At 45.7% G+C, this 18,036-nt stretch overlaps 1 protein-coding gene across 1 annotated transcript in view; it reads right to left on the bottom strand.

Moving 5' to 3' along the window:
* Window positions 1-18,036, bottom strand: part of CPZ (carboxypeptidase Z) — a 51,411-nt gene that overhangs the window by 19,848 nt on the left and 13,527 nt on the right. The window contains exons 2-4 of the mRNA XM_084859877.1: window positions 14,538-14,567; window positions 12,043-12,417; window positions 1,517-1,726 (exon numbers count right to left, since the gene is read on the bottom strand). Coding sequence (XP_084716003.1) covers window positions 1,517-1,726; window positions 12,043-12,417; window positions 14,538-14,567 — 615 coding nt within the window. The remainder of the gene's footprint in view (window positions 1-1,516; window positions 1,727-12,042; window positions 12,418-14,537; window positions 14,568-18,036) is intronic.

The following is an 18,036-nucleotide window of genomic DNA, read 5'->3' as shown; positions in this document are numbered from 1 at the left end:
CATTCATCACTCCCTGGATTCGCTCAGCCAACTCTTCCCGGCTAGCTCAAATAAGCAAGGGTTGAGAGAGCAGGTTGTAGGCCAAAGCATACAAAGTGTACTACTCAAAGTCCCAGCCACGTTGAGGCTGGTTTTCTTTTTCTTAACCGCCAGGAATTTGTTATATGCATTTGTGTGTAGCATGTAGTTTGCCCCTTATTGAAAATGGTTTCATGGAGGATTGCAAATGTCACAAAATAGGCTTAAAAATCAGGAGTATGGCAGAGTCAGACCGAATATGGACAAGTTCCCAGGAGCTTGGTCAACTCCCATCTACCTCATTGTGGAAATGATTTGCCTTTGCTTATTTTCAAAGAAAGAGCTGCTTTGCTGGGGGGAATGCCTTCCATTCCCATCACCCAAGATCCAATGAAGCATCACCGCTGCTGAAATGACAATGACCTTTGTAGCCCCGTGGCATGGGGGTATGGGGTCCTGTGGAGCATGCACCTGTTCTCTTGCTTGCTCGCTCGCTCACTCATCTCCCCTCTAGATTAAACAAGGACTTCTACAACCTCATCTCTTTGGGGAGCATTCTTTCCATTTTGCCGTTGCTGAAGCAATGCCAGTCATCCAAGGGGGGCCAGCTCTTCCAGCGTGAGAACCTTGCCTCAAGTTGGGATCCAGGGAGCGGAAGCATACGCTTAGTTAAAGATACACATGTGACACACACACACCCCCGATGGCCTCTGCCTGCATCCACTTTGTCGTTCCCCACCGGTTCTGGCCATTGCCATACTGGCTTTGCCCTGGCAGGAAGAACTGTGCTTTAAAAGTTTTTACTACCACACCAAAGCCATGGTGGTGGTGTTCCTAGGCAGTGTTGGCCAATGCATTTGCAGACCTTGCCCCAAAGTCTCACTCTCTGAGGAAGAATCCTTTCTCAGAGAGACAGACATTGGGGCAAGATCTGAAATGGCCTCCCACTCGGCTCAGCCATAGGAGTGCTGCTGCTGCCACCATTACCTGTGACTGAAAAACTGTATTAAAGCACAGTTTTTCCCACTATGGAAAGTGTTGATGCCAGCACTCCGAGAGCTGAGTCTGGCGCCATCACAGATCTTGCCCCAAATGCCTTGCTCTTTGAGGAACGGCATTTACGAAGACAGAGCCAGGCCTTGTGGGGCAAGATCTGAGATGGTGCTGGGCTGCTGGGCTCAGTTGTAGGAGTGCTGCTGGCGCTTTGCAACAGTGGGGAAAACTGGGCACTTGGAGCTTCCTGAGGAGCAGCAACAGCAACCAGCAGCAGGTCAGTGGCTCTGCTGCTGTCTGTAGCAGACTGGGGGGATGGGGGAGGAAGAGGAGGACGACGAAGCAGCTCAGGGAGGCAGAGGAGAAAGAAGAAGCCGAGAGGAGGAGGAGGGCATGGGGCCATGGGTGTGTGGGGGAGTCCATCTCAGGCAGTGAAATGTCTTTGGCTGGCCCTGATTCTGGCCAAGACTCATGTAGTTCTGGTGTCCATAGATCTATTACTCACACAATTCATGGTGCCCAGGGCTAGTAGAAAACTCAATCACAAAGAGGTCTTTCCCTTCAAAGCTGCGCCCAATACTGTACATCTTGGCAATGTGGGAACATCTGGATGCTACCTTTTTCAATATTCTCACCATTTTGGGGAATGAGTGGTGGGTGAACTGAATAAATGTTGGTGCCTCACTGAGGGCATCTTCTGCAAATTCTGTCTCCCCTGCAAAGTAACACAATTTGTTTAACTCACTAATTTTTATGCACATGTAGAAGATTATTGCAGCACATGAGAATATATCATTTCACAAATGATTGATTCAAAGAAACGAAAAGATATGACTAACTCAAAGATGATAACCAAATTGTAATGATATTATTAACTTTCTATTTTGGAACCATATCTACCACTAGTTATGCCATCCTGTTTCCTCTGTTGCAAGCAGAGTAATCCCTGAAACACAACCTGTCTCTGAATGCTGGGAGTAGGAGACGAGACCTTCTTCACCACCAGGTAAACCTTCTCCATCACACTGTGCTTGTGAATGTCTCAGAGGCACTTGGCTAGCCACTTTTGGAAACTGAATGCTGGAAATGATCATCATATGATCTGTTCTAGCAAATTGGTTCTCATATGGCAAAGGTGTAGCTCTAGCAGCAGCAGAAGTGTGCCAGGACGGTATTGCTGGAACCGTATGACAAATCCAATGAGCACTGATCCAGCTAGGAGGATGCATGCATTGAAGTCAGGATCTGTATGCAAACCTTCTTTTGAATTAAAACAATTCATGCAAAGAGATGTTCTTGTCTGCATCCAGCTTCTGGGGCTATTATGCATATGATTCCCATCACTGGAATCCAGCCTCTTCTCCTCTCAAGCCAGGTGACTGGCTCTGGCACGGTTGACACGACCACCCATTTTGATTAGCAGGTGCAGGGGCCATTTTAGCAAATGTGGGAGGGGGGATTGCAAAAGCCAGATGAACGTAATGCTGGCAGGTGGCGTCAGTGCTCTTCTTGGCAGCTGTCATTTCCCTAGGGGTGGACGAAAGTCACTTACCTTTTCTCGCAGCTTGTTCGCGGTGGGGGGGAGCGCTTCGCTGCTCCCCCCGCGAAGTTCAGGCCGGGGGGGGGAGGCTTCCCGCCTCGCCCGGCCGAAATTCAGGCTGGGGGGGGAGGCTTCCCGCCTCGCCCGGCCGCGAACACGAAAGTAAAAAAAAACAACGTCCCCTGATAGGCTACGTGACGATTCACGTAACCTATCACGGCTAGATCTGGAAAGTCAGCCATGATAGGCTACGTGAATCGTCACGTAGCCTATCACGGGTAACTTTAAAAAAAAAAAAAAAAACGCGTACGCGAATGGCGGCCCCCATAGGGAGCCGCCATTCGCGTTCCTTATTTAGTTGCTGTAGTCTACGTAAATGTTTACGTAGACTACGGCGAAAATAAGGGCAACGCTATTTGCGTTGCCCTTATTTTCGCCGTAGTCTACGTAAACATTGACATAGACTACAGCGACCAAATAAGGAAGGGGAATGGCGGCTCCCTATGGGGGCCGTCATTCGCGTACGCGCTTTTTTTTTTTTTTAAAGTCACCCGTGATAGGCTACGTGACGATTCACGTAGCCTATCACGGCTGACTTTGCAAATCTTGCCGTGATAGGCTACGTGAATCGTCACGTAGCCTATCAGGGGACGTGTGTTTTTTTTTTCTTTCATTGCAATGGCGGGGGCGGCAGCCGGTCGAAAGACCGGCTGCCGCTCCCGCCCCGCTCGAACACCGGACGAACCGCCAGCCGGACCCGCCGCCGGGAGGGACATTCAGGGAAGGTAAGTCCCGTCCCGGGGGGGTGCGGGGGGCGGGGGGGTGTGCAGAGGATTTCTCCCCGAAACTTGTTCGGGGGGCCCAACACGTTGGCGCTCGGCCCCCCGAAGTTTCGGGGAGAAATTCTCCGCCATCCCTACATTTCCCCCCTTAGAAATCCTCTCAGAATGCTATTACCTGATGACTAAGCATAGCCCAAGACCTGGACCCCCTACTATCGGAGGAAAGGTCTCCATAGAGAAAGAGTGGGGCAGACTGAATTCAGGAACCATCCCCAGGAAGATCTGCACAAAACCCCCAGCCTGCCAGAAATTCCCATGGGAGGGAATTCCCTCAGGAGCCAGCAGTGACTTCACCTGCACAGCCTGAGAAAGTAGCCCTGCCTCTCCTCACACTCCAAGGGCTCCTCCTGAAAATGTTCAGCAGTGCAGGAAAATACCCCCTATGACCACACCATCTCCAAGTCTGTTTCCCGCCTCCCAGCTGAGCAGAGCAGAGCAGAGCAGAGCAAGCTGCTCCAGCTGGTCCAGGGACTACAGAAGCAGGCAAGCTCCCAGAGAGCAAGCGAACAGAGCGAGCGAACAGGGGGAGCAAACAGGAGTTGGCCAGGGGAGTTGCAGGGGTTGAAGAGACAAAGGAGACAAAGGAGACAGAGGCTAAGAGGTAAGTGGGTTGCAGGAAGCCCAGGGGGCTGCCCTTTATTCTTCTGATTGGCTGTGAGCTCACCAGGTGCTTCTGAGAGCTCCAACTGAATTGGAGGGGTGTGGCCCGAGTACTCCCAGCAGCTGACTGGGCGGGAAGCTTCAGTCTGTTTCCCGCCTCCCAGCTGAGCAGAGCAGAGCACAGCAGAGCAGAGCAAGCTGCTCCAGCTGGACCAGGGACTACAGAAGCAGGCAAGCTCCCAGAGAGCGAGCGAACAGAGCGAGCGAACAGGGGCAGCAAACAGGAGTTGGCCAGGGGAGTTTGGCAGGGGAGGTCAAGGGGGAGGCCCCTAACATTTTTTTTTAATTATTTTAATTTTTTATTTTAACTAACTTTTTTCCATTTATTTGTCTTGTAACACACACTTCCACACCAGTGGGACTCTGCTTTTAACCTCTACTGAGTAGAGGAGCAGGCACAGGCTAGTCTAGAACAATCACAAAGCTAGACACAAAAAGGGAAAAGAGGCTATGGAAGGACAAGACTCTCCAGTGGTGGTGACCTGCAAGGTGTGTGCAATGTTTGTTTTCTTGCCGGAGAACAACATGGCCTACACCTGCAACAAGTGCAAGTTGATCACGCTGCTGGAGGAAAAAGTAAGTGGACTGGAGCGGCGACTGTCGACCCTCCGGGGAATAAGAGAACACGAAGAGTTCTTGGACAGAATGGGGGAACTACAGCAGCAAAGGTCAGACCAGAAGCTTGAAGAGCAACAGCAAGATGAGGCAGTGGGAAATGCTGAGGTGAAGAAAAATGGAATAGAGGATACTCCTTGGAAAAGGGTGACAGTTAGGAGAAGAAGAACTAGACGCCACTCTGCACCGGTGGAAGCAGTGGAGCTGTGGAACCGATTCCAGGTACTTGCAGATGAGACTGGAGGACAGCCTGCAGAGGAAGAATCACAGGGGAACCTGCATGAGAATGAGCAAGAGGCTAAAGGTCAGTCAAACAGAGGCGATGAAACCCAGGCCTACAAGAAGAAGAAGAGAAGAGTGGTAGTAGTGGGAGACTCCTTGCTGCATGGGGTCGAGACCCAAGTATGTCGCGAAGACCCATGGACTCGCCAGGTATGTTGTCTCCCGGGAGGACAGATTAGAGACGTGACTGAAAGGTTGCCTGCACTCATAAAGTCCACTGACAGGTATCCCTTTCTTCTCATCCATGTGGGAACAAATGATACCGCCAAGCGGAGCTACGAAGAGATCATGTCAGACTTTGAAGCTTTGGGAAGGAAACTCAAGAACTTTGGGGCCCAGATAGTTTTCTCATCCATCCTTCCAGTAGTTAGAAGAGGGATAGAAAGGGAACGAAAAATACTCCGGGTGAATGACTGGCTACGAAGGTGGTGCCGACGAGAGAGATTTGGATTCTGGGACCACGGGCTATACTTCCTGGAAGATGGGCTGTTGGCTAGGGATGGGTTGCACCTCACAAAGGATGGGAAGAATGTGTTTGGCCACAGCATGAAGAACTTCATCAGGAGGGCTTTAAACTGAATCCTACGGGGAAGGGAGATGTAATGTTGGGGGTAACGATGGACATAGGCGCATGCACTGCAATGGAGAGAACAGCTCTGATAGCACCCAATAATAGTCTTCAGACACAAGTAGGAAGAAAGCCAGACTATGAAGCACATGGTCTTCGATGTCTATATACTAATGCCCAGAGTATGGGAAACAAACAGAACGAACTTGAACTCTTAATACAAGAGGGAAATTATGACCTGATAGGTATAACTGAGACTTGGTGGGATGACTCTCATGACTGGAATACAGCAATTGAAGGATATAACTTGTTCAAAAAGAACAGGAGGAACAGAAAGGGAGGTGGGGTTGCACTGTATGTGAAAAATACGTATCTCTGCACAGAAATACAGGAGGAGGAGCTTGGTAGCCCCATCGAGAGCATCTGGGTTGAAATAAATGGAGCAAAGAATAAAAGGAACCTGGTGGCTGGAGTCTACTACCGGCCACCCAATCAAGGAGAAGACAAGGATGAAACTTTTGAAAAGCAAATAGCCAATGTTTTAAAGAAGCATGATGTAGTAGTAATGGGGGACTTCAATTTCCCCGATATTTGTTGGGAGACAAATTCTGCAAAACATGGCCCCTCCAGGAAATTCCTGACTTGTGTGGCGGATAACTTCCTCCTACAGAAAGTAGAGGAAGGAACTAGAGGATCAGCTATCCTTGACTTGATCCTAACCAACAGAGATGACTTAGTGGATAAAGTAGCAGTTACAGGAACTCTGGGGGAAAGCGACCATGTTGTACTTGAGTTCTTGGTTCTAAGGGAAGCAAAATCCGAGTGTAGTCAAACGCGTACCCTGGGTTTTAGGAAAGCTGATTTTCATAAATTCAGAACAATGATCAGTAAGGTCCCATGGCAAGCAATGCTAGTGAGAAAAGGAGTCCAAGATGGGTGGGAGCTTTTAAAAAAGGAAATTCTCAAGGCACAATCACAAGCAATTCCAACAAGAAGAAAAGGTGGAAGACAACAGAAGAAGCCAGTGTGGCTTCACAGTAAGCTTAGGGATGACCTGAAAACAAAAAAGGACACATATAGGAAGTGGAAAGAAGGCCAAGTAACAAAGGAAGAGTACAGGCAGATAGCACAGAATTGCAGGGATGGCGTCAGGAAGGCTAAAGCTGAGAATGAGCTGAGGTTAGCGAGGGATGTTAAAAACAACAAAAAGGCTTTCTTCAGCTACGTGCATAGTAAAAGGCAGAGGAAAGAAATGGTGGTTCAGCTATTAAATAAGGATGGCAAAACGATAACAGATGACAAAGAAAAGGCAGAGGTGCTCAATTCCTACTTTGGCTCAGTCTTCTCCCAAAAGAGGGTCTATGACCCCCCTGGCAAAGGCGAAGTACAGGCTGAAGGGGCAGGATTGCAGCTTGAGATCGACAGGCATATGGTCAAGGAACACCTCATTACTTTGAATGAATTCAAATCTCCAGGGCCAGATGAACTGCATCCTAGAGTCATAAAGGAACTGGCAGAAGAACTCTCAGAACCGCTGTCTATTCTCTTTGAGAAATCATGGAGGACGGGGGAAGTGCCAGATGACTGGAGGAGGGCTAACATTGTCCCTATCTTCAAAAAGGGTAAAAAGGAGGAACCTGGGAACTACAGACCAGTCAGTCTGACATCAGTCCCTGGGAAACTTCTGGAGCAGATCATAAAGCAATCCATCTGGAAGCACCTTGACAACAATGCCGTGATTACTCGAAGCCAACATGGATTTGTCAAAAACAAGTCCTGCCAGACAAATCTGATCTCATTTTTTGATCAAGTAACCTCCCTTGTAGACCGTGGGAATGCTGTAGTCATCATATACCTCGACTTCAGCAAAGCTTTCGACAAAGTGCCCCATGATATCCTGATGAGCAAACTAGCTCAAAGTGGGCTAGATGAAACAACGATCCGGTGGATCCACAGTTGGCTACAGAATCGGACTCAAAGAGTGCTTATCAATGGGACCTTCTCAAACTGGGGAGAGGTAACGAGTGGGGTACCGCAGGGCTCAGTCCTGGGCCCAGTGCTCTTCAACATTTTTATGAATGACTTGGAGGAGGAGGTGCAGGGAATGCTGATCAAATTTGCAGATGACACAAAATTGGGAGGGATAGCTAATACTTTGGAAGACAGAAACAAAATTCAAAGTGATCTGGATAGACTGGAGCGCTGGGCAGAAAACAACAGAATGACATTTAATAGGGATAAATGCCAAGTTCTGCACCTAGGAAAAAGAAACCAAATGCACAGTTACAAGATGGGGGATACGTGGCTCAACCACACTACAAGCGAGAAGGATCTTGGAATTGTTGTAGATCACAAGCTCAATATGAGCCAACAATGTGATGTGGCTGCAAAAAAGGCAAATGCCATTTTGGGCTGCATTCATAGAAGCATCGCTTCCAAATCCCGGGAAGTACTAGTTCCCCTCTACTCAGCTCTGGTTAGGCCTCATCTGGAGTACTGTGTCCAGTTCTGGGCACTACACTTTAAGAAGGATGCAGACAAACTGGAGAGGGTTCAGAGGAGGGCAACAAAGATGATCGGGGGACTGGAAACAAAGCCCTATGAAGACAGACTGAAAGAACTGGGCATGTTTAGCCTTGAGAAGAGAAGACTGAGGGGAGATATGATAGCACTCTTCAAGTACTTGAAAGGTTGTCACAGAGAAGAAGGCCAGGATCTCTTCTTGATCATCCCAGACTGCAGGACACGGAATAATGGGCTCAAGTTACAGGAAGCCAGATTCCGGCTGAACATCAGGAAAAACTTCCTGACTGTAAGAGCAATACGACAATGGAACCAATTACCTGGGGAGGTGGTGGGCACTCCCACACTGGAGGCCTTCAAGACGAGGCTGGACAGCCATTTGTCAGGGATGCTCTGACTTGGATTCCTGCATTGAGCAGGGGGTTGGACTCGATGGCCTTGTAGGCCCCTTCCAGCCCTACTATTCTATGATTCTATGATTCTATAAGGGCAGCCAGAGGCTCTCCAGCTCCGCCAGAGCCAGTGCTTGAGGATCAGGACAGAGCCCTTTCGAGCACCAACAGCTTCTGGGGCCACGGGAGGCCTACAAGCAGTACGAATCACGCCTTCTAGTGGAGGACTACTAAAGAAAGAAAATAAACACCAGACAGGGAAACCAACTTAGCAAATTAAGACCAAAATCATCCATGTTAACATCTAAATCTGTATTCTGCTTAACATGTTCAGCCATTATCTAAGAAATGGGTATCAAATAAAGGTACCCATTTTCTGAAGGATCTTTCACTGTTTTTAACCATCTCTACAGGCATGGGGTCCTCATCTGTGCCCCTCCCTGCCCCCCCAGCAACTGATTGGAGACAAGAACTTTCTCCTGCTCAGTGCTGAGAAATGGAGCTGCAAAATACCCCCTCCTCAGCTGATCTGCATGGATCAGCTGTGGGAGTGGGCTGTGAAGGCTGTGAATGGTGTGTGTGTATGTGAATGTGTGTGTGTATGAATTGTGTGGATGGGGTCTGTATGAATGGTGTACATGTCTGTGTGTGCATGGTGTGGATGACAGGTGTTTGGGTATGTGTGTGTGTGTGTGTGTGTGTGTGTGAGAGAGAGAGAGAGAGAGAGAGAGGAAGGAAGGAAGGAAGGAAGGAAGGAAGGAAGGAAGGTGTGCAAGAGAGTGAGGTAGCGATGCCCACTTTGAGCTTTGGCCATGCTCACGGCAGGCATACGGCCGCTAGAAAGTTTCCCAGGTGGCAATCTGGCCCTCAGGCTGAAAAAGTTTCACCAGCCCTGGTTTAGAATGTCCATTTGTTCATCAGCACTCTCCACCACAATGTTCTTTATCATTCTTGTACTGAAGATAAGAGTTTGTTGTTTCCAATGACTAGCAATTCAAACTCCTTTCAATAATCAGCTTTAAAATACTTCTTTTCAACAATTACTTCTTTAGCCTGGTACGTGGGGAAATGCTTTTCTTAATTTGCTTATTTTGTTCATACTTACTGGTGGTAGACCCAGCTCCTGTCACGTCAGGTGGAAAAGGTCCTGGCAGCAAAGCAAGATCCAGCACAACTGCCACTCTGCTAAGGCAGTCACTCATTATCCAACTGCATGGGCAGGGCTGCATTCATAACACCATTCCTGGGCCTCAATCAGTTACTGAGGTAAGGCCAAGAAACAGCCAAGACTGTTTAACATTAAATGTGGAGTGGCAGGTGGGGGTGGGGAGAGCCCTAAAAGCAAATGAAGTGACCTGTATCTTCATCTAGTGACTACCACGAGCAGAGCAGGGATTTCCCCATGGTTTGCTACAGAATAATTTATTGGCCTTATCCATAGCCAAACACGGCACCAACTACACCCAAGGCCACAGTCCGGCCTTCACAGGTTACTTACATAATCGGGTGCTTAATATTGGTGGTGCCAATGTGATCCCCATCCAGCATATTGTGCCTTGAAAACGTAACAGGGAGAGGCAGGAGATAACTGTCATTGTTACCACAATTCTTGATAACAGAGGGTGCACTGTGAACAGGTCCCGGGGACATCATGCCACACACGCATGTCTCTACCCTTTGCGAATATGATAGCAGGAACTCTATCACTCTAGTGCAGTTATCTTTATCTATGTCAATGCAAAAACAAACCACACCAGCAAAGGCATTTTCTTCCAGATCAATTTGCCCTTATAATTCTCATGCACCTGATGAGCCTGCAATCATTATGTCTAATATGTGTGGTCACAGCATGTTTCAGGATCAAAGCTTTGGTCTGTTAGCCCTTATTTTTAATTTATCACTAAAACCACTATTCAGTGAGCAGAGGGCTGAAAGAATAAAAGAGTTCAGCAGTACTATGCTCCAGTGCTGGAGTTGGCAACATGGTGCTCCCAGGTACACCGAACCCCCAGATACCTGCCAAGGCCCCCTGCTCCTCCCAATTGCATGCATTTTTTGATAATGTTTTTGCCTTGGGTAGTGGGAAAGTAGAGCACTAGTCTGCAGTCTTCCCATCCTCCTTCTTCCTTTTCTCCCATGTGGGGCCTGAGGGATTCTTCAAAAAGGAGCAGGCTGGGGGAAGCTGATGCTCTGCTTTTGAGCAGGCCCTACCAGCTGCTGGTGTTTGTTTTTTAAGGGAAAGAAAAGGGACCCTAGCACTACCTAGAGTTTTTTTGTGGGGGGAATGTTTTGCCTGTGTATTTTTGATGGGCAATGGGAGTGTAGTTTTGCCTGTGTGTTTGTTTTTAGGGGCAGTTCTGCCTGTATGTTTCTTGGGGGGGTATTTTTTGCCTCTGTTAATTGGGGGGGTGTGACTCTGAGTATCACCAGTTTTCCTTCTGTGAAACTGGTATCGTATTGTGCTATGTGGGGGCAAATACATGGTTCGGTATTTGGGGATCAAACCCAGCCTCTGCCTTGTACTCAGTTTCTTGGGGAAGTTACTTGTCCTTTGTGACTAGGCAGGCCCCCTCCATGCTATGGCAACCATTTGTGACTAGGCAGTTCCACATGGCAATCATGTGATGGTGCCCATGACAGTTTCTAAGATTTTCAAATGTGCGCCCACAGGCCCAAACATTTTGGAGACTCCTGTAAGAACACAGGCTCCTCTAGATGAGCTTCCATCTGTTTGGGGACTGGTAGTGAAGAAACCCAGTTAAGCATGTACTAATAGATTTTCTGGAATGGGTCTAAGAAACTAAAGAGGTCAGAAAATGGGCAATAATACATTGTACAAACTGCAACTACTGCAACATAGCATTGCGCTAAATGATCAATGCATGTTCATCTGCTTTCATTACTCCAGCACATGAGAACAGATTTGTAAAGCCTACTGATAGATTGCCTCATGCTTTTTATTTAAAAAAAAAGTATGATTCTTTTTTGTCTTTAACCTGTTGCAGGATGCCATAAACATTACAATTAAAGTGAAGTTTTATTTCTTTCTCCTTTGCATTTTCCACTTTTCCAACTTACTATATGGAAATACCATCAATACTATCCTTATTTCATAAGTAAATGAGTGTCATGAGATGCTGTCTGTTTCTCTTTTAAACATTGGCTCTTTTTGGACACTGGCTTCTCTTTGGGCATTGCTTTTAACCAATCTAACTGTGTACATTCCACATTCCAGTCTCGGTTCCCCACTGAATATGACATATTTAATCTCACTCATGACCAATTTACATGAACCTGAGCTGATGGCAATCCAAGCTGATCTTAAACAGGCTAAACCAGTAAGCTGCTTAGTTTACTTGTGTACTGATCACTGGTGTATCACCTGATTAGGTGATCAACTTCTCAGCTTTCTCCTTTAAAAGACTGGCTGGCTGGAAAACCTGACATTATATCACCCTATGATTCACTCAAGTCAACCTAAGGCGATGTCAACAAGCCAGATTCAGCCCTATCAAAATAATTGACTCAGCCAGGATCTAGTCTAGGCCACTTGTATGTTTGAATTCTGTTGTATCTATTAAAACACAAAGATGCAGCTTTGATTCTTACCTCGCAGCTTTGCTAATGGATCAAAGCAACCTTCTACTTCATCCACAAAGAAGCGATCACAATCCAAGAAGTAGGGCCAAGCCATGTCAATTGCATCAAAAGCAGGAAGGCAATTTTTTCTCAGGGTTTCACAGACATTACGACACGGCTTAATGATTTTGCCCTCTTCACATTTCGGGGCCATAATAGAGCAGCTCAGAAGCCTCAGATCAGGATTGCATTCTCCCTGCAGCAAGTTATGGAGCACACTCATCAAGATATATTCGGAGCTGTATTCAATCACTCCTCTGGACTTCTGATCCAGCAAATTAGGGTAAATCGTTTTTGAATAAGATACATCGTTACAGGAACCCAAGCTGATGTCCACGCATTTTGCTGTGAGAAATTAGAAGACAGGTACATGAATGTTTCTTATTCAGTAATCAACCTAAAACAATCTCGTAGTAAACAACTGGTAAGATGGGTGCTTTAATTGAATGTATTCTTCAGTGGTTTGTCAGAAATACAATAACTATTAATTTATTTCATTTGTATCCCACATTTCTATCAAGAAAAGGGCACCAAAGTAAGCTTACAATCATAATAAAAAACTTGATTAAAATAATAATAATAAAACATACACATTAAAAACACAAATAAAAATACAACAACAATATAATAAAACAGCATAGAACCCAACAGACCCACTTACACACCAAAGGCCAGCTTGAATAAAATGTCTTTGCCTGCTAAGGGAAGGACAGCAGAGGGGGAACCAATTTCACCTCCCTCAGCAGGGAGTTCCACAGCCTGGAGGCAGTCACCAAGAAGGCCCTCTCTTGTGTCACCACCAAATGTGCCTCTGAAGCAGCAGTACTAATAAAGAGCCTCTCCTGAAGATGTTAAAACTTGGGCAGACTCATATGGGAGAAGGCAGCCTTTCAGATAGTCAGGTCCCAAGCCATTTAGGGCTTTATAGGTCATATCCTTTGAATTGTACCAGTATGGAAACAGACTGGTAATCAGTGAAGCTGTTGTAACAAGGGAATCATGTGCTCCCTGTAACTAACTGGAGCATTCTGGGCCAGCTGAAATTTCCAAACAGTTTTCAGTGGCAGCCCCACATACAGGCATATGTCACCATGGCCTGATCAGTCATCTGTAGGAACAGACACAGTTGGCACACTAGACTCAGCTACACAAACGCACTCCTGTCCACCGCCAAAACCTAGAAACTTTGGAGCTACTCTCATTTCCTGATTTAGCTCATCCACTTGAGTCATCACATCTGGATTGTTTTACAGACCTGATTGATTTATCCAGAAATTACCTTTTCATGTGGCATTTTGATCATTTCTGTCTTCTTTCTGGATGATAGGATTTCTGTGGTGTGAATTAGAAGCTTATAATGCATGCTGTACTCCTTTGGAGTTCAAGGTTGTGTTCTCATGTTTAAGACATTTCCATCTATGACCTAATATCTGATCTTGGCCATTACATATGAAATGGACAAACTATTACACCTGAAAGGGGCAAGGTATGGTTTGCACAAACCAGAATTTTCCTCTAAGCCACAACTGGAAACCAAATTTGAAGTGGGTTTCCAGTTCTGCTTTGAAGGCGAGCTCTGGTATGTGCAAACCATAGTTTATCCCTTTCACATACAATGGCAAACTATGCTTTCATATGCTTTGCCAGAACCCAGGAAGTTGGGGAGGGAATCAGTATGTGCAAGAAGAAGAGGGAGAGGAAAGGAATGCACCAGACCAAAGCCCATTCACAATGGTCAAGCCATGAGCTGCATGGTCCCATCTCTAAAATGGGACAAATGCATTCTATGGTTTCTAAATGGTATATATTTATTTAAGAAATAGAATAAATTTATATTTATTCCTATTTATAGGAATATTTTCTATTTATTCCTATTTATAAATTTCTATTTATTTCTATTTATTATTTAAGAAATAAATATAGCAGCCTTTCCCAACCTGTTGCCTTCCAGATGGTTTTGACTACACCTCCCATCATCCCTGACTATTGACCATGCTGGCTGGGGTGATGGGATCTGTACCAAAACATCTGGAGGGCACCAGGTTGGGGGACTGGCATATAGATATAGCCTCAATTCAAACTTGTGTGTTGTTGTTTTGGGACTTAGGGCTCAGTGTCTGGCTCACCTGCTTTGATCACAACTAGCTCTGCATGTTGTTTATTGTATATTTTCTCCTTGTGATCACTTGTAATTTGGACTGGGTTGGTCCCCGCCTCTTGGACCAAACCTCCCCCGGCCCCCTACATATTCACAAAAGTGGCCCTATTTTCATCTGTGAAATGCTGGAGAGTATGAAGAGAAAGATAATTAGACAGTTGGGGAGCATGTGATGAAGACAAACCAGTGGAGAAGTTACAAGCTACCACTCAATGTATGGGTTTAATCTCTTTTGTTTGTGTTAGAAAGACACCTTTTGGAAACTCAGGGTTCCTGCCTGGAAGAAAGAAAAACATGTATGTTTTACCTTTGTTTTCTGCTTGTGTTTGACACTGAACTGAAAATAAAAGAGAGAAGGAGAAAAAAAAAGATTGTTACGAAGTAAGTGAAAAAGTGCTTCAGACTGCAGCATGTTAAATAAAATTTCAAAACACTTAGGGCACAATCCTATTGAGATAGGTGGCTGCCTCTGAACTTGGAGGCGACCGCCTATCCAAAGCAGGGCAGGAGGAGCACGGAGAATTCTCTCCGTGCTCCTCCTGCCCTGCTTTTTTGGCTAGACAGGTGATTGTGGCTGTATAGCCGCGAGAGCATGGAGCGGGGAAGGAGGCCGCTGTATAACACATAAGATGTGTTGTACAGGCAGTTCCGCCTGCCCCGGAACACCCCCCCCAGCCACGCCCCTTTTCGGCTGCCCGCACTCCTCTTGCAAGCATGGAGGATAGGGCTGTTCTGCGCTGCCTCTGATGCAGCACGGGAGTGAGGGGAGGTCAGAAAACAACTTATCCTCTGGCTGTCTAGCCACTGTCTAGTGGCAATAGGATTGCTCCCTTAAACTATTTTGCTTTAGACTCCTCTTCCCCTTCAAAGGCAGCAACATCTCAATCCCTTTCCCATCATTAAGTCTGCTGCATCTGTATTTGTTTGCTTACTTACCATGGAATACTTACCACATAAGGCTAGCTCCATGAAGACCCCTCTGTGCACCTGAGTGGCTTGAATTCTTCCCATTCAGATGTTTGGAAAGATACATATTTGTCAGCAGTAGACAATACAAAGCCCCACCATGAATATCTTAGACTCTGGGAAGAAGGCAGATGGAGGGAACACGGTGGTGGAGAAGGATGGGGGTGATAATGGCAAATCTATAGTGAGTTCATGGCTGAGCTGAGACTTGAATTGGTATATTTACAGCTAGCACTCTTATCCACTCTGCTACACCAGCTCACACCTAACAGTGTGAAGTTTTCAAACCTCACCTAAACTGCAAATTCACTCGTAGGTCTTAGACCACTATTCCTTTAATGCACCCTTCTTTTATCCTCAGCACCCATCCTCAATACGGGAATAACACCATTGGCTTGCCTTTCAGGGCTTTGGGAAGAATTATTCAGATAATGTATGCAAAGTACTTCGAACAGTTGAAATGAGCAATATAAATGTATTATTATTATTATTAATTCTACTTGTGTGAACTTGCAACACTAAAATGGAAAATGAAATAAGAAGGCTAACTGTATGCGATCCAAACTCATCCCTCCCTATTCCAAAAGATGAGAGAGATCAAGTCAAGAAAGACAGGCCCAAATCAAGGGCTCCTTCACACTGAGCTTTTATCTTGCAATTGAGATTGCTCCTTCATGGAAGTTTGTGGGCTCTTTACATGACGCCGTGATCATTCAAGGCGTCTGTTCCATTTTTAAATAGATGGCAGCTAATGAGCTATCAAATTACCCCGTTGTGTTTGGCTTGAGTTCCCTCTGTGAAAAGAGGAAAAGCGGCAAGAAGAGGAGCGAGATCAATGAAAGATAATGGAAGACTCAGATACGGGGAGAAGGAGGGGGAAAGGAGAGAGAGAGAAGGAAGCAGGTGAAAAGGGGAGATGCCCCATGGAAGGGAGATGCCATCTCCATCAGCAGCATCCCTGCCCGTCACTGAAAACACACATGTACTTTACTTCCTCCTTATATTCCATTATCCTATCTAGTTTCACATCTAGTAATAGGAATAGTCATAGAATCTAAACAGAACATTCTTAACACTCTAGCCCAGCGTGCTTGGGCTAGTAGTGTTGTCACAAAGCTTTTTACCAGGATCGCCATCCCGCCATGTTGGGGTAGTGTAATATCCTATTAAGGGTGCAATCCTATGCATGTTTAGACAGAAAACCACAATGCTAGCTGGGGAGTGCTGGAAGTTGTAGGACTTTTTTCTGTTTAAACATTGTGCCCTTAGTTCCTACAATGGTATCTTGCCTGAACAATGGGAGAGCAGGCTAAAGTCACGAGAAAGCAAGCAAGCAAGCAAGCAAGATTGGTGAATTTGAGGAAGAGATGGGAAGTTCAACAACTGTTGGAGGGGTATGGAAGAAATGAAAGTTGAAGAAGTTTAAATCTGTTATTGTATTTAAATCTCTGCATTGCTGCTAGGTTTTATTGTGGTTTGTACTTTTATATTGTAGTTTTAAGCTTTTACATTTTATATTGTATTATTATGTATTTTGTGGTTTTAATTATTGTGAACCGCCCAGAGAGCTTCGGCTATTGGGCAGTATAGAAATGAAATAAATAAATAAGAAGGAAAAGAGGCAGACAACTTTGAAAGCAGTCAGTGTAGCTGATCAGTAGACAACTTGGTATTGATTTTTGTATTGTTCTATATTGTTGTAAATCACCCTGACTACTGTAGTGGCAATAGAAGGGCAGGATATAAATCCTTGTAATAAATAAAGCAATAATTATATAAATAAATAGATACTTGGGACCTGCTGCAGAGTAGAATGATTATTGCAGAGTAGTGGAGCTATTCTGCACCAGATATTCTCTGAATATTCAAGCCCACAACACTTTGCAATACGTTTAATAATTTGTGGACACAAGTACTCCAAACTGATCAGTGCTTTTCTTCACCATCCCCTCTTATGCCTCTAGCTCTTGCCTTACCTCTTGAGCCTTCAATTCAGAGGCCTGCTGTTTCTCAAGATAACCAGGGGTGCAGGGGTGGGTGGGGTGGGGTTGTGTGTCTAAAAATGTTAAGTTTCTAAGCTTCTGACAGTGCAACACTACATACACACACAGAAGTAAGCCCCAGTGAGGACAATAGTACTTACTCCCAGGAAAGTGAGTACAGGATGTAGCCTAAGTCTGCTTTGTGAGTTCAGTCATGGGAGGCCATGGCCTGAATAGTCCTGATTTTGCTACTGGCACAGCTGGGCCAAGAGGGTAGTCATAGCTTATGCAGGGTTGCAAAGAAACTAGTCAGTTTACGTAACCTTACACATAGTATTAGAGGTTCCACGCTTTGGTAACAGTGTGAGTGACACCTGCCCTCGGTCACTAGGTGGCACTACAGTCAGTAGCAGGGAGAGTTCAGCAATCGGCATTGCCCAAAACACATTCTCAAGATCTCAGCATTGCATCTTGATGCATAGAAAGTGCAGGTGAGGGGAAAGAATGTCACTTGCATGTACTTTATCGTGCTGTATTCTATTATTATTTTGGATTGTTGTTAGCCACCCTGACTGCTGTGTAAGCACCCAGAAGAGTGGGATATAATTGTTTACATAAATACATGAATTTAATTTGATGAATCTAAAAATATACCATACCATTCAAGCAGGATTTCACGAATATGCACAACATAGTGACAATGACTTTATTTGGGGGAGGGGGGATGAATTAGGATAGGGAAACAGAGGAAAACTCAAGCTTTTGAAAATCTTACTCTGAAAGTTCGGTATGATGACACTGCGTGTTTTTCTGATTTAGGGCGCAATCCTATGCATGTTTAGACAGAAGGTCCCCCAA

Source organism: Heloderma suspectum, chromosome 5 (assembly GCF_057233095.1).
Source record: "Heloderma suspectum isolate Gila_16-S chromosome 5, 16-S_ref, whole genome shotgun sequence".
In the NCBI taxonomy this organism is placed as follows: domain Eukaryota; kingdom Metazoa; phylum Chordata; class Lepidosauria; order Squamata; family Helodermatidae; genus Heloderma; species Heloderma suspectum.
Note: the sequence above shows the minus strand (reverse complement) of the source record. Positions and strands in the feature narration are given on the sequence as shown.